The sequence below is a fragment of the Glycine soja genome, chromosome 6, assembly GCF_004193775.1.
Source record: "Glycine soja cultivar W05 chromosome 6, ASM419377v2, whole genome shotgun sequence".
NCBI lineage: Eukaryota > Viridiplantae > Streptophyta > Magnoliopsida > Fabales > Fabaceae > Glycine > Glycine soja.
Window position 1 is genome coordinate 21,925,054 of NC_041007.1, and position 15,919 is coordinate 21,940,972.

The 15,919-nt window shown below is 33.7% G+C and overlaps 1 protein-coding gene across 3 annotated transcripts; it reads right to left on the reverse strand.

Moving 5' to 3' along the window:
* Positions 1 to 3,552: 3,552 nt before the first annotated feature.
* Positions 3,553 to 8,231, reverse strand: LOC114416699. 3 transcript variants are annotated; one of them, XR_003667554.1, is made up of 6 exons: positions 7,893 to 8,229; positions 7,664 to 7,753; positions 7,038 to 7,106; positions 5,147 to 5,261; positions 4,223 to 4,922; positions 3,553 to 4,107 (listed from the first exon to the last, which is right to left on the reverse strand). XR_003667554.1 is itself a non-coding variant. In XM_028381671.1 (5 exons), exons 1-5 carry the CDS (start codon positions 7,912 to 7,914, stop codon positions 4,049 to 4,051), a joined length of 309 nt encoding a protein of 102 aa, XP_028237472.1. In that variant the 5' UTR covers positions 7,915 to 8,228; the 3' UTR covers positions 3,553 to 4,048. The 3 variants fall into 3 exon arrangements, 1 of the variants encoding a protein (XP_028237472.1); XR_003667555.1 differs by lacking the exon at positions 3,553 to 4,107 and adding an exon at positions 4,137 to 4,148 and having other exon boundaries at positions 7,893 to 8,231; XM_028381671.1 differs by lacking the exon at positions 5,147 to 5,261 and having other exon boundaries at positions 4,223 to 4,291; positions 7,893 to 8,228.
* Positions 8,232 to 15,919: the final 7,688 nt, after the last annotated feature.

The following is a 15,919-nucleotide window of genomic DNA, read 5'->3' on the forward strand; positions in this document are numbered from 1 at the left end:
GTGTGGCTCTTGCTCCTACGTATCCTCAATTACGATGAGGAACTCAGACCTACGTAGTTCTTTGAAAGCAAGAAAGTTACGCGTAGGGTTGATTTTAGACTTTTGAAAGGTTCATTTTAACCGATAAAAGTAAAAGAGACTGTTAAGGCGTTGGACCTTGAACGGATTCAAGCGATTTTTGTGGATAAAAGCTTGATTATGTGTTGATTTTAGCTTTGGTTTCACTTGGTTACTTTCAAACTCATTAAAAGAGGACTTGCAAAGTAAATGACCGGTTGAAACTTTATTTTTCAATTATTAACCGAGGTTACAGCATAAACGATTGATTGAATTTTTATTTTACGATGATTAAGTGAGATTACGACACAATTAATCGATGGAAACTCGCTTTACACAAGGAAATGAGATTATTGATGGTAGAAGAATAAAGATGAATATGCAAAAAATAAGAGTGGACCCCTAAGGGTGCATATAATGAATTCACAACTTCAAGTCTCCTTCTTCTTTCGATGAATATGTGAAAAACCAGTCGATGAATGAAGAATGAAGAACGATGAATATGCGAAAAACCAGTCGATGAATGAAGAACGATGAAGAACGATCACAAAATCGATCATGAAAACATTATGGAAGCGTTATGGAAATGCCTCAACTTTTTTTTCTTCTTCTTTCTACTTCTTCTCACTAATTTCACTGAAAATCTCTTAATCTCAGGAGTTGACCCCTTACCTCTACCCCCTCACGCCTTTTTATAGGAAATGAGGGGTGGAGGTTGCACAGCAACTCGCCCAGGCGAGCTGGTTACTTCATCCCTAAGCTTCCTAGTGGGCCCAAGGGCTGAAAAATGCCCCAAAAGTGACCCTTTTGCCCTCCTTTTGAGTATTTTGCACAGTTCCTTCCGAAATGTCGAAAAACCTTATGGATTGTCCTCGGACGAAATTAGGGTATGACAGTTGCCCCTCTTTACTTATCTTTTATTGGAAGTAAAATGGAAGTAAAGATAAAGACGCTAATTTCGTTCGAGCGATCTCACCATCCGACCGGCCACTAGCGGGAGCCCAGGCAATGAAACCTGTCAAAAGAAGGATTATAAGAGGCATCAGGTATATCAACAAAAGACCTTGAAGTCTTGCAAAGTAAGGGAGACATTGAAGTCTCAACAAAAGACTCTAATAGTCTTTGAAACAAAAGACTCTGATGGTCTTTGAAAGTGCAAAGGGCGGAAGACATTGATAGTCTCCGCAAGACAACAAACTTTGATAGTCTTGGAAAAGTAAAGAAAGCAAATGACCATGATTGTCTCTGCATGACGACAAACTTTGATAGTCTTGAAAATGTAAAGAAAGCATATGACTATAATTGTCTCCGCAAGCCAACAGACTTGATGGTCTCTAAGGCAAAGAACCCTGTGATAGTCTTGGTCGAAAGACAATGAAGTATTCGAAAAGAGACAGATGACCTTGATTGTCTCTACAGGCCAACAGACTTGATAGTCTTGAGGCAAAGAAGACTGTGATAGTCTTGGTCGAAAGACATTGAAGTCTTCGAAAAGAGGCAGATGACCTTGATTGTCTCTGCATGCCAACAAACTTGATAGTCTCTGAGGCAAAGAAGATTGTGATAGTCTTGGTTGAAAGACATTGAAGTCTTTGAAAAGAGGCAGATGACCTTGATTGTCTCTGCATACCAACGGACTTGATAGTCTTGAGGCAAAGAAGACTATGATAGTCTTGGTCGAAAGACATTGAAGTCTTTGAAAAGAGGCAGATGACCTTGATTGTCTTTGCATGCCAACAGACTTGATAGTCTTGAGGCAAAGAAGATTGTGATAGTCTTGGTTAAAAGACATTGAAGTCTTCGAAAAGAGGCAGATGACCTTGATTGTCCCTGCATGTCAACGGACTTGATAGTCTAGAGGCAAAGAAGACTATGATAGTCTTGGTCGAAAGACATTGAAGTCTTCGAAAAGAGGCAGATGACCTTGATTGTCTCTGCACAACAAAAGACTGTGATAGTCTTTGAAAAGTAAAGGAGTAGATGACCATGATTGTCTCTGCAAAACAACAGACTATGATAGTCCTTGAAAAGTAAAGGAGCATATGACTATGATTGTTTCTGCGAAACAATAGACTATGATAGTCTTCGAAAAGTAAAAAAGCAGATGACCATGATTGTCTCTGCAAAACAACAGAGTATGATAGTCTTTGAAAACCTTTCACTAAAACCCGAACACGCTTAGCAAAGAAACAAACCTCCAAATCAGTCAGAACAACATATATTTTTGAAGAGAAACAATGTGACTACTGGGGAATGAAAGCATGTAGATAGAATTTCTCATAACCAAAATGAGATTTAAGATATTAGCATTTCGTTTCTAAAAGAGCATTAGAAGAAACACTAGGTCCAACCAAATAGGGGAAAACTGCTTAAGGTGTATAAAATCTAACATAGGCAAGTGTTTCATCTTAATTCTATACCACAGACATGTCATAAATTGACTTTGCAAGTCATTTCCCATCAAATCATAATATGCACAATCATCATGGATCAATAGGGCTTTATGAGGTGGGATTTTGGTAGGGAATTTGGCTTTGGATATTCTGGCCTTTCCCTTTTCGATTTCCTTTTTCCTTTGGTTCGGTGTGGAATAGGAGAGGACACAAAGATTCGATTTGTAACTGAGACAGGTGATTGCTTTACACCCCCAAGGTCCAACCAAGTTATCATTGCTTTCCTTTTATATTCTTCTCTTTCGATAATTCTGCACATTGTTTAGATATTGTCAGATTCAAAGAGCCTCTCTTCTTCTTTTCTATTTTCCTTTCTTCAATCTTGATTGATTATTTTTTCTTTTTCTTTTTTCTTTTCTTTCTTTCCTTTTCCTTTTCTTTTTTTCCTCTTTTTTTTTTTTGTTTTGCACATCTCTAACCCAAGGTAAGAGAAGTTTCTCTTGGAAAATTTTCCTGTCCTCTCTTCCTAAGGTTGGAAATTTCCTTCCTAGGTCAAGGCTATCGCCAAAAATCGACACTTAGCTCAAAAGGCCTACAAATGGTGGGACATTGAAAGCTTTTACTCAAGTCAATTTTGTTAACACAAGTATAATTTACATTTTGACCACTAATTTAAGTAAGATTAAGAGCAAAAGAAGAAAGAAAGAAAGAAAGAAATCAAGAGTGAGAAATGGGATGAAAAACGTTGCATGATAGAGAACAAAAATGAAATGGCTCCTGAAGAATCCTGTCACAAGTGAAGCAAGAGTTGGCAGGATCTTTGCATGTCCTTGATTGTGACCTTTGATCTAAGAATATTACTTTGGCGCAGTTTATAGTATAGGGCTGCCATGTATCCAATACAAACAAGGAATGTCTATTTCAGTCTCATAACTATGATTATTCTTCTTTCAAAATAACAAAAGGATTATACAATTATTTTTTCAATCTATTTATCACAACCTGAAATTACTTCGATATTAATTTAATAATAATGCCATCAAATATTAGTATTTAATTGCATTTACTTTCTCGATGAAAATTAAATAATTAAAATATAGTATTGTGGACAACTCAATTGTTGTAGTATATAAATCTGCAAACTTTTTTAATGTTGTCCCTTGGCAGAAATTTGTCTGACCAAAATATTGGATGATGTACACTTTTGACACGCTTGGAGTTGGGTGATGTACAATACTTACAGTTACATCCACAGATAAATATAACTTGCACTTTGAATTTTCACAAGATGCGTGCCAAACTCACCTTTGCATGTAGAATTTGCCACGCAAGATAGATAAATTTGAGTGTCATCTCTGTAAATCTAGATATTTAAACTTGAATTTTCAGATAGGACATCTCAATCTTATACTACTGTTTGTTAATTTTTAAGTGAAATCTAGAAAACTAAATATGGTTTCAGTAATTATTTAGTTGCTTGTATTTTTAACTTTTGGCGCTATTGCAGTCTCCTCCACCATTACTTGCTCAGAAGGTTTCTGCTATAGCTGTAATTCTAAAAAGGTAATAATAGTAAGCATATTACATTTCTTGGCCTTTCACCTTTTCCCCTGTTTCCACTGGATGGTATTGTTTTCCAACTGAGTTATGTATGTGCCTAATGTATCATATAAAGACAACAAAGTATTATGTATGTGCCTGCTGATATAATAATAATAATAATAATAATAATAATAATAATAATCACTTATTGTCATCATTAGGTTTTTTACCTTGAGCTGCTTCCTTTAAACTGGTGCCTAATTGTGTCCAGCTTGTTGAAATCCACTGGGTTCCTTTCCCTGCCATAAGCCCAGAGATAATGTAAGGAATGACATGACCCAAAAGCATAAAAACGAACCTACGTACCTACAAGGAAGGTTATCAATCAACTATCAAGCAAACTAGTACATCTTATTTAGTTACTTGGTAATTAATTAATTACTTGCAAATATATGAGACTAGATGATTAATCATAGTTAAGTCTATGATATCTTTGTATGTACCATATGCTACTCATAAGGTACGTGCATGCCTTGAATATATATCTTCTCCACCTCAAATTCTATGAATATGAACTAATTCTAATCAAGGAATTTACACACTAGAAAAATACATAGTATAGTAATATAAAGCTTGTCAATATAGTTGTCCCTTGCTTAAAACTTATTTGTCTTTTTGTTTTCTTTCTAAATTTTAAGGATATGAATTTAAGTATCACACATTCATTACATGTTAACATTTTCTATATATGAAAAATATATCAGGTGATGAGAGTATAACAAAAGAGCTAATAGGAGGAAAACAAAGCATTTCCATAATTTCTTGCAACTTAGCTTGTTTTTTTGTTATGTTTCTCCTCATCAAAACTTGTATGCTGCCAATGGAAGTAGCTCAAGCTTAATGGTGGCTGTGGATTGAGATGGAATACATCTGATGTGGCCAATGCATGGTTTTAAATTAATCAGTGTTAGTTTTAACAAAGTCATAGAAATAACAAAGTCAAAGTTAGATCTTCAGAGTTAAAACCTGATAAATAAGAAACAATTAAACTGATCAAATTGTAATTTAAGTAGGAAAAATATTGAAACAAACTAAATATGAGCTCCAATGCAAGACCCTGACTCGACATAGTCAATAGTAAAACATATATTGACCTGCACAGGAAGTTGAGAATTTCTTTCAAACTCTTGTGACATCTCAGATGCAACAGAGATTATAATATCCTTCGGTGAACGTTGTCGCCAACTGGTTGCTTGCTTAAAGAATAATCTTGATGTAGTATTAAGCATAAAAACAAGGAGAAAACAACTAATTAACACCTTAGATTCAGATAATACACTAACAAACCAAGGAGACAAAAAAAGCTTACCTATATAATTGCATACTGATTGTCAATTGAAGCAATCAAACCGAATTATCTTTTAGATGGTATGTGAGGTGTACCTTTTTGTTCTCTCTTTCAAGAATTACAAGTATTTTTTGAGACAAAACTTTTTAATAAATATATTCTACAAATCTTTTTAATATTTTTTAAAAAAAATTATTAAACAAATATATATTTGTTGTCTTCAAAACTTTTAAAAACATTCAATATAATTATTCAAAATATTTTGCAAATTATTATTCAATAATAAAATGAAAACATTAAAACCCAATAATGAATGCTATGAAAATATTTAAGTAAATAAAAAATGCTATGCAAATATTAAAACAAATAATAAATGCTAATCAATATTAGAAAAGATAGTAAAAGCTATGCAATGTATTAAACCAGATAATAAAAGGATATGTATTAAAATACATTTAATCTTGTGATGTAAGTAGAGTACTCAACAAACCAGGGGAGGAAGCCAAAAGCAGAGTACTATTGTGATGAAGCCAGAGCTTTATGTATACCAAAGCTGGTCCTATTTATGTACCAGAAGAAGAAAAAAAATGGGGTAGGTCCAAACTAATAGGAAAAAAACTAAGCTTCCAACAAGAAGAAAAAAATGACGGTCCGAATTAATAGTTGAATTTGAAATTTGCAAATGTAAAAGAAAAATGCCAAAAGACCTTAAAAAATTATTGAGGTTCCAAGGCAAATGTAATAATTCAAAAATCTTTAGAAAATGAAAAGGCTGACAAAACAATCTTGGAAAAGTAATTCGAAAAACGATTATGAACTTGTCAAATTTCATCCAATGATGACAAATCATTAATTTAAAACTTCCCTCACGACTAGATTTCCAACACTAAAACCACTAAGCAAAATAATAGAGGTGATATGCAATCATCCACCACACAAAGTAAGGTATTTAGTCAAGAGCAGTGGAATAAAATTGTTCTTATTATGGCAACATAACACAGACCCAATTTTAGACCAGCGAAAAGTAAAAATCAATACATACAAGAGAAAATACAATTTCCATGAAGCCCTAAAACTTAAAAGTAGCTTTATTTTTTATATAGCAAGTCACAAAAAAGAGTCTTCTACAAAAGGCTAATTGGAGGAACTTCTTTTAAGGAAAAGGGAAACAAAAAAAAAAAAGAAACTGAGCCAAACATTGCTAGTCTCTCCTACAAAATGTACAACTTAACACTCATCTAAAATTATAAATTTTTTTGCAGCAGCCATAAATTTTCAAGGCTCCAGCTACTCATAGGGAAATTACACCAACTAAAACTTGTAGGCAATGAAAATTCATGAAGTAAACTTCTGCAGATTCCACCTCAGTGTATCTTCATTAGTTTGGACTTACAATATAGCCCCAACTTTTTAAATAGTTAAAGATTTGTGCATACATGTAATTATTTAATGTTAATTAAGCCTCAACTAACAAACACCACAAGCACGAGAGTACAATAATGCATTTAAGACTTGCACAAGATGGAACAAAATTAGAAGAAACTAATAAGAGACAGTAAGACATCTATCCCTAACCCTCGTAATCAACTTTTTTCCCCTCCTAAAACTCTTCCAAGGAGCTTTTGATTATAAGTTTTTTGAAGTACAAAATAATCTAATTCAAACACATACTACAATCAAATGATGACATTCCATACCTTGAAGACCATGCAGAATTGTCTTGAATTCTATTGCAACTATCTTCATTGCAGAATTGACATTCCATACTACAATCAAATTATACACATGTAACACTGCATCCCCCGTTCCATACATAATTACTAAAAAATTAAAACCATACTACTAAGTAGTTTCTAAAAGACGCAATTAATGAGATAACACGATATCCATGGTCTAAGGGTGCTCCCAATTACACAAATCAATATAACATGCTAGAATTCACACTCGAGCCTACCTTTGTTCTTCTATGCCTTTAGTGACTACTATGCAGCAGAGGAAAAAGGAAAAAAAGACCCGACAAAGTATATGTAACTGGACCACGGTTCTAAATTGTAACTGAAATATTGTTGTTGCAGTGCTGTCCGCAACCGCAACAATCCGCAATTGCAGTGTGAATTTCAATCACACAAAATTTCGCAACGCATCTGCTGCCACCTAGCCACAATAGAACTGTATTGGAGCAGCAATTTAGAACCATGGACTGGACTCATCTCCAAACCAATTGATTTTCAGAGTTAAAATAATATTTGTGGCAAATTGAAAGTGTCTATATGTTGAACACATGATATAAAACTTAATAGGACAAGGTCATATCAATTCTCACCTGAAAAAGAGCAAGAGCATTGCACACTCGAGTTGATTGTGCTGGAGTAAGGTTTGGAGGTGAAATAACAGGGAATATTGAAACTATTTCCTGGAAGAAGAAAAAAATCCTAGTGAGTGGTGGGCAACAAAGGTCAAAGATCTTGAAATAACTCCTAAAATATATAAAATATTAACCGTGTGAGCCTTGAAATGACGAGAGTGGGAAAATGACGGAAGATAAGTACTACCTTGAGAGTTCATGGAGAGCATTTTCTCAGAGATCGGGGTTGCCGAGTTCGAGAACGTGGTGTTCCATAGACGCCATGCATCCTGCCGCGATCCTTGTTGGTAGTAGAAAGAGCTCCAAACGATGTGCCGCTTGTCAATGGGGTCTTTTTCTCCTTTGTTTGCGACTATTTTCCTTCTCTGACCACCACCGACGAGAGAGCTCAGAGTCTGAGAATCGTTGTGCAAAGAGGGTTATCTGAAATTGAAAGGGGGTTTGAAGAAGGGAAGTCGAGGAGTGTGAGGATGCATTTTAGCTAGGGTTTCCAACAGGTGCGCTTATGTGTTTATTTAATTAAAAATACTGAAAAATATTCTAAGACGATTTTGTAAATAATCGTTATCGAACAACTCATTTGAAGACGGGTAAACAAAACCGTCTTTGTTTTGAATCTCAATATTTACAAAAATGTCACTGACATATTTTCTAAGATTGGTCTATGACAACCATCGTCAAAACCGCGTTATAAAAAATAATTTTTTTAGTAGTGGAAAAAGAAAAGGTAGGATCCAAGAAAGAAGAAAGTGTTGGAAGAAAGTCCAAATAATATGCATGGATCCCGATGCTATAGATTTTTCAAGAAGAAGACAATGAAGTATCAAATGATCCCAAGCAATGTGTCTTAGAGATAATGATTCCAAATTGGAATCCAAACGCTAAGACTCTCTTCCCATGAAGGAAAACATCATCGTGTGGGGCTTGGTACATTTGATACTAAGAAAGAGGCTTCAATTGGCTCTACAAAAATATTTTCTCATGTAGAGCCATTGAGCCAATCAAATATCATGTTGTGCATTTTGGTCTTGTCTCTTTTTTCTCTTATATGATATTCATTTTTTATCCTTTGTTGTCTTAACTTTATGCACAATATCCATTATTTTGTCTTATGGCTTACCTTGAATTAGATGGTCAAATTAGCAGATATGATAGACAAAATTGTCTTCAAATGACACGTGCACTACTAAGTGGTCTTGGTTTATGACCCATAATTTTTTGTCTTTGGTTGTCTTTTTAGAATGAGACCCTTTTATGACCTACTACCGAGTGGTCTTGGTTTATAACATAGAGAATTTCCTAACAATCAAATTGAAGATAAATAATAAGGAAAAAAAAGAAAGTAAATTGAACTAGTACTTAATGATAAAGTCTTGATAGTATTTGTGAATAAGATAATTAAGCAGTGAGCTCAATTACTATTGCAAAAATTATAGAGTAAATTAGGGTGCATGACATAAATTAGTCCACAGCAAAATAAAATTGGTCACCATTACTTGTCTTTGTGAACAAAACTTGGGGTCTTTCAATGAACTAGGAACCCCAAAATTAAAGTTTGGAGTAGACATTTTGTTACTTTGTATATACTAGGTGACTACTCAGCAAACCCAATTTATGCTGCGGGAGCATAATCATAACCACCATCATCATCGTCATCACCTTCCATATATGCAAAAACATAATTTATATTCCCGTTATAATCATCTCCTTCGGCGCAAGCTGTGGGATCATAATGATACGAAACACCGTCTTTCTTGTCACATGCATGCTTCTTGATTTCTGGGGTCATGGCCTTGGACATGGATGCCATATAGCTTGGTCGACTTGATATTGAATAGGGGTTGGAAAAGAACAATAAGTGGAAGTTATAAGATGCTACTAGTGAGTGGTGTGAGTTGAGTTGTTATGGACTTGTTTATATAGGAGAATAGGAGGAAGCTTCCCTTAAGGGAAGGTGTTAGACTCGTTTTGGCACATGCAAACCTCATGGAGAGCGTGTATTTTTACTTATGACTCAGTGCCTGGGCGTGTGATGCAATTTTTTGGAGCCACATAGAAAATTCTCTTTACAATTCAGCAACACGTTGGAGAGAGGGTGTAGTCAGGAATTTCAGGTATTGTCTGGGTTGTCAACCACTTAGCTTGGAATATTTGTGGCTCTTATTATGGTAAATCTATATTCTATACTATATATAATTTGTTCTTGGTGTGGGGTGAATGTTATCACAAGATTTTTTTTAGATGTATATATATAACATTTATTTTTTTCCCCATAAAGTATTTAATTTTATCCCGTAAAACATTTTTTTTCTTTAAATGAATATAAGTTATAAGAGATAAAAGAGAGAATAAATTGATATTAACTTTGTCATTTTAAATTTTCATTGTTTTTATAGTTTTAACGATAAAAAAATCATACAATATTTTCAAAATATAAAAATATGAAGAAATATAATTGAGAATTTTTGTTTGCTTTGGAAACAAATTTGAACACATATATATTCTGAATTTTATTTTTGAGAAGCACGAAGTTAGTTTAAAAAACAGTCTTTAAGGCCCCCAGAAAGCAAAAGAAAAAAAAAACACTTTTTAAAACTAAAAAGTGAGAAAGAAATCAAAGAAACCTATAAATTATTGGACTAAAATTCACCTTCAACGTACTATGGAATTTAGAAAAAGTTTGAAAGAATCCAAGGGAATTGGGGTATGCCACTAATGGGATTACACGTGGATGATTGAGAATAATGATTAGTGAAAAAGTTTGAATCAAACGGTGCAGATGGGAAGAAAATAAATCTTTGGGGTGTGGTTTCGGATTTGGCATCCGCTGTTTGAGAAGGAGCTAGAGAGGTAGGTCGCGACATCATCACAGAACGTTGCAGTGGCCATGGCAGTTGCCCAAATAGAAAATGTGGCTTCCATGGAGACGAGAAACAGTACAAAGACGATGACAGCGACACAGAGAATGATGACGGCATCGCAAAGGACAATGGTGACGATGGTGACATCGTGGAAGTGTTCACGGGGGACAACGACGATGTTGATGGTGCAAATGAGTTGAATAACCATTTTTCATAAAAGCGGTTTGTTGAACACCCAAAAATGTAGGTTGCACCTGGAAGATTGGATGCGTGAAAAGGGTACGAGGTTTCTTGTCGCCTTCCATCTAGATTTGCATTGTTACTGGCTTTGTCTTTGCTTCCATTTTGGTCACGAACTTTACTGTAGCTATGGGTGATTGTGATCAGGGTAAAAGGGTGTTTTGGCAATCAAAAAGTTTAGATGGGGCAGGCGGGTGTTTTGGAAGTTGCGGGTGGTAGGTGGGTTGATGATGGTGTATTATTGTAGTGATTTGTTGGCAAGGATATGGGATCAGTGGAAAACTATGTGACGTTTGAAGGTGTGTTTGTGAGAGATGATTAATGAAATGATCGTGTGGGCGTGGGTGTGATTTTCCAGAGAGAGACTCAAGCTTCTCTAGCAACCGTATCATGCCTGACATCAAGAATTCATAGTGCGAGTCCATAGTGGATTGAAGCTTGGAATATTGTAATTGCTACAATTGATGGTGTTGTCAGGTTGTGTTTGGAAGGCAGCCAACTTTTTGGTGAGAACATGGAGATGGTGGTCTTGAAAATTATCCAGCTAGAGTGTGGAGGTTTGTTAGCTTAGCGGTGATGTTATGGAGGTGAAGGTCGTCCATGATTGTGAAGATGGGTTGGGGAGGAGAGTAAGCATGTGAAAGCACCAATTGATAGAGTGCTAATTCTACTCTACCACTACTCTTAAGAAATACCATTAGAGCTACAAATAAAAAAGCTAAAGAGAATAAAATAAAATTTTGATTTCACTGCTCATTAAATTGCAAACCATGTATTAAATAGGAAATCTAATGAATGACAATCATACATGTGTAAACATCTTACATTTTAGGGAACAGAAAATATAACTAAATAATATAATAAAAAGATAATATTTAAGATATTTAATTCATAAGCCAAGTATTTGGGTCTTTCAAGGCCCATGCTATCATGACTGATTACTCTCTTTAGAATAGAGTCCGAAACACATAACCATCTCTGATGGTTCCCCTTTCATTTGTCATACTTTAATTTTTTTAACAACTCCTTTCATCAATCAAAAGCCTTCCCATCTATTTTTGTTTCACACCAAAGGCAAAATGGCGTAAGCGGGATCCTTTTACAAATAATTTATCCCAAAGGGTCTGTTTTGAAAGAATTTTTTTGGAGGGGGTTTGTCATTTCTGTTGGTGGAACCGTTATCCCGCCATCAGTTGTAGCGAGTTATCCCAAAGAATTACGCCAGCACGACTTGCGAAATACATGCATGTGAGTTACGCCACCAGCACTGGCGAGAAACCATGCATGCATGCATTCACCCCATGCACCCCACTTGGACACCAGCATCAGCATGGGTTATGCCAATATGGTTGGCGAAATACCCCTTTTATATATATATATATATATATATATATATATATATATATATATATATGAGAAAGTTAGAGAGGAAAATGCAATAGCTTAGTCGTGTGTTTCTATCTAAGTTGGGTAAAATTTATTTTGGATATTGGTCTACCTTCAACTTCAACTGTTGTTATTTTTTTTAGGTATGTTTTGTGCTATCTTTATTTTTAAATTTCTCACATTTTGTCATTTTAATATACGTGCTATCTTTATTTTTAAATTTTAGAGATCATTTATAATTTTTTTTAGAATTAAGATTTAATATTAAGTATTTTTTAGATTTAGATTATTTAATTTTTAAGGGATTAAAATTGATACCAGTTAATATTTTGTCAATTTTCGTATGTCACACATTTTAATATTGGTATTAGTTGTACCTGTTAGTTTTAAATCGTCATATGATTTACAAATTATTTGTTAGAATTAAGTTTTCTATCATATTATTTTGTAGATTTAGAATATTTAATTTTAAAGTTATTAAAATTGCTCCGAGATGAAGTTTTATTATTTTTTTGATATGTCTCTCATTTTATGGTATCTTTCATTTTAAAATGATGACATCATTTATAATTTTTATTTAGGATGAAATTTTATTCTGTAGTATTTATTAGATTTAGATTATTTAATTAAAGATTTGTTATTTTTTGGTATGTCTCCCATTTTAATATAGGTGGTAATTTTTTTTAAATGCTCACATCATTTATATATATATTTTTTAGAATTAACTTATAATTTGTAGTGTATTATTTTTTAGATTTAGAGTATTTAATTTTGAAGTTATTAAAATTGCTTCGAAGTTGAATTTTTGTTAGTATGATTAATTATTTATAATTTTTTTGTAGGTATATTTTGGTATAAGATGAATTCTGTTATAGCAGTCTTATATTTCAATGGAAGGGTATTTGAAGAGAATGATGATATAATATTTGAAGGTAGTAAAAAAGAAATTCAAATTAATCGTGGAATGAGTTATAATGCTTTGGAAAAAAAATAGGAGAAAAGGTAAGGTTAGCAAATAATGAAATTATTTCTTGTATAAGTTGCAGATTTTTAGTTTCATGAAAATATATTACATTACAAATTTGTGATGATGAAGATGTTGAAACTATGATCGAAAGTTTTCGGCAACAAGAACAAATGTCAGTTTTAGAATTATACATAGAGAAGTATGTTGCTGGTGGTTCTGCGTGTTCTGTGTTTCATTCTGCAAATTCTGTTAGATCATGTGGAAATAATTTATCTAATAATGAGTTGGAACTGCCAAGAAATGTAAGCAATTTACATGAGGATGAAGATGAAGATGATGATGATTATCTTGTGTCTAATTCATACATTGAAGACACTTTAGATGAAGATGATAGTGTCGATGGTATATCTAATACAGATGATGAAGTCGCCGACATGGTTCAACCAGTTACAATTGTTCAACCAAAAGAAGGTATATTTAATTAAATTTTAAAAAGAGTTGAATACATTAATCATTTTATAACATTTGTATTTAATGATAAATAAAAATTTTGCTGAAATTGACATGAATTTTATTTTGTTACATATTTGGTGTAGATGGAATTCAAAATCCATTTTGGAATGATGCTTTCCATTATAACAATATCAATTGGAGTCATCCTGGTGAGGAGGACATTTGCGGTTTGGAAATGCCATCTACTTTTAATGTTGGGTAAGAATTATATGTTGGTATGAATTTTGATAGTAAAGATGCTTTAAAAAATGCACTCAAACAATATGTTATAAAGGTGCATCAAAGTTTTAAAGTTCTTGAAACCAAATCGCACAAATATATCGTTTGTTGCCTAAATAAAAGCGCAGAGTGTCCTTGCCCATTTTATATGAGGGCAATTTTATCTAAAAAAACCGATTCATGAAAAGTGACACAATGGGGTGGACCACACACATGTCTGAATATGAGTATGACACAAGATCATGAGAAGCTTGATTTAGGTTTCATTGTCACTTATGTAGTAGGTATGTATTTTATGTTCATATTATCCTACTTTTTCGTTTTTTGGTTATTTAAATTTTTTTTATTTTATTAACAAACATGATTAGAGAAGATCCATCAATAAAAGTTTCTTTGATTCAAGAAAGGATAAACAGTGCATTTCCCTATAAGGTTTCGTACAAAAAAGCATGGATGACGAAACAAAAAGCGATTGCAATTGAATATGACAATTGGGAAGAGTCATATGCGAATCTTTCGTCGTGGCTAAAACACATGCAAAATCACTCTCCTGGATCCTATTTTCAAATATTACATGACGATTTTATTGTTGGCAACACGGTGAATCGTGAATACCGTCAGTTTGATAGAGTATTTTGGACTTTCGGTCAATGTAAAAAGGCTTTTAATTATTGTAAGTCAATCATACAAATTGACGACACACATTTATACGAGAAATACCATGGGACTCTGTTGATGGCCACATCACAAGAAGGAAATGGTGGTGTTCTTCCTCTAGCATTTGCCATAGTCGAAGGTGAAACGTTAACAGCGTGGTCATGGTTTTTGGCACACTTGCGTGAACACGTGACGAATAAAAATGGTATTTGTCTCATATTTGATCGTCACGTGAGTATAAAGTATGCTGTTGCTAACGAACATCTTGGTTGGAAAACTCCCCACGCTTATCATGTTTACTGCATCTGACACATAGCAAGCAATTTCAATCGCAAATTCAACAATGCCAAACAAAAAGAAATGTTGAAGAAATTGGGTAAGATTTAATTTATAATATGATGTTAATTGATGTATCATATATACTTCAAATTGTTGTTGCTAACAAAACCTTCTGATGCAGCCTACACTCCTTGCAAACATACATTTGATCAAAATTTAGAAAAGTTTTGTCAGTTGAGTCCAGTCATAGCTACATGGATTGATCACATTTCAAAGGAAAAATGGAGCATGGATTATGATAAAGAAGGACGTAGATATGGTCACATGACGACCAACCTCTCAGAATGTGTAAATAAGGTATTGAAGGATTGTCGCAACCTACCGATAACAGTTTTGGTGAAATCCACATATAGTAAGGCTTTATCGGGTTGGTGCCACTCAATGACTTGGAAACAAATTAGTGGCTCCCAGACAAACTACAGATAATTCCAATTTTGATTAATTTAAATGAAATATGAAATTTCAAATTGTTATTTAACCAATAAATTTAAATGTTTTTACCTCATGTTGTTTCATAATATCTAGTTTGCGACGAAAAAGTATCAAATCATCATTAACAATATGTTGATTTTCCCGTCGCAGCCACCTTAAAAAATCATAAATTAACATAACTTATATTATTAATTATTTTAAAATCAAATCTAATTTTTTAAACAACTAACCTGTGTCCAAGTGGTTTGTTTTCTATTATGGGAGGAGTCCTTCTTGGAGTCAGAGTTGTACATCGTTCTCATGCCCACATTTGTATTAAGATGTACATACCTCCAATTGATTTAGTTTTATAATTGGTGGCGTTGTATATCTCTCTATATAAATAACTAAGTACAACAGATCCATATGCATACGTGTTGCACTCTCTAAATTGAAGGTATCTTACAGAAACTTTGTTACTGCTTTTGTCAATAAATAAGACGCCTCCAATGAATCGAAGGATCCATGCACGGGTAAACCTTTCTACCTATTTTAAATTACCGACATGGTTATTTAAATCTAGAAAATGGTGAGCCAACCAACTTAATTTAATCATATTGC

Bases quoted from the DNA above. Each gene is read 5' to 3' on its own strand.
- LOC114416699 (XM_028381671.1), bottom strand. From the start codon at position 7,914: ATGCTCTCCATGAACTCTCAAG. The intron at 7,754-7,892 runs GTAGTACTTATC...TTCTTCTTCCAG, and splicing joins GCTCTCCATGAACTCTCAAG to GAAATAGTTTCAATATTCCC. The intron at 4,292-7,037 runs GTATGGAATGTC...GGCTTATGGCAG, and splicing joins AATTCTGCATGGTCTTCAAG to GGAAAGGAACCCAGTGGATT.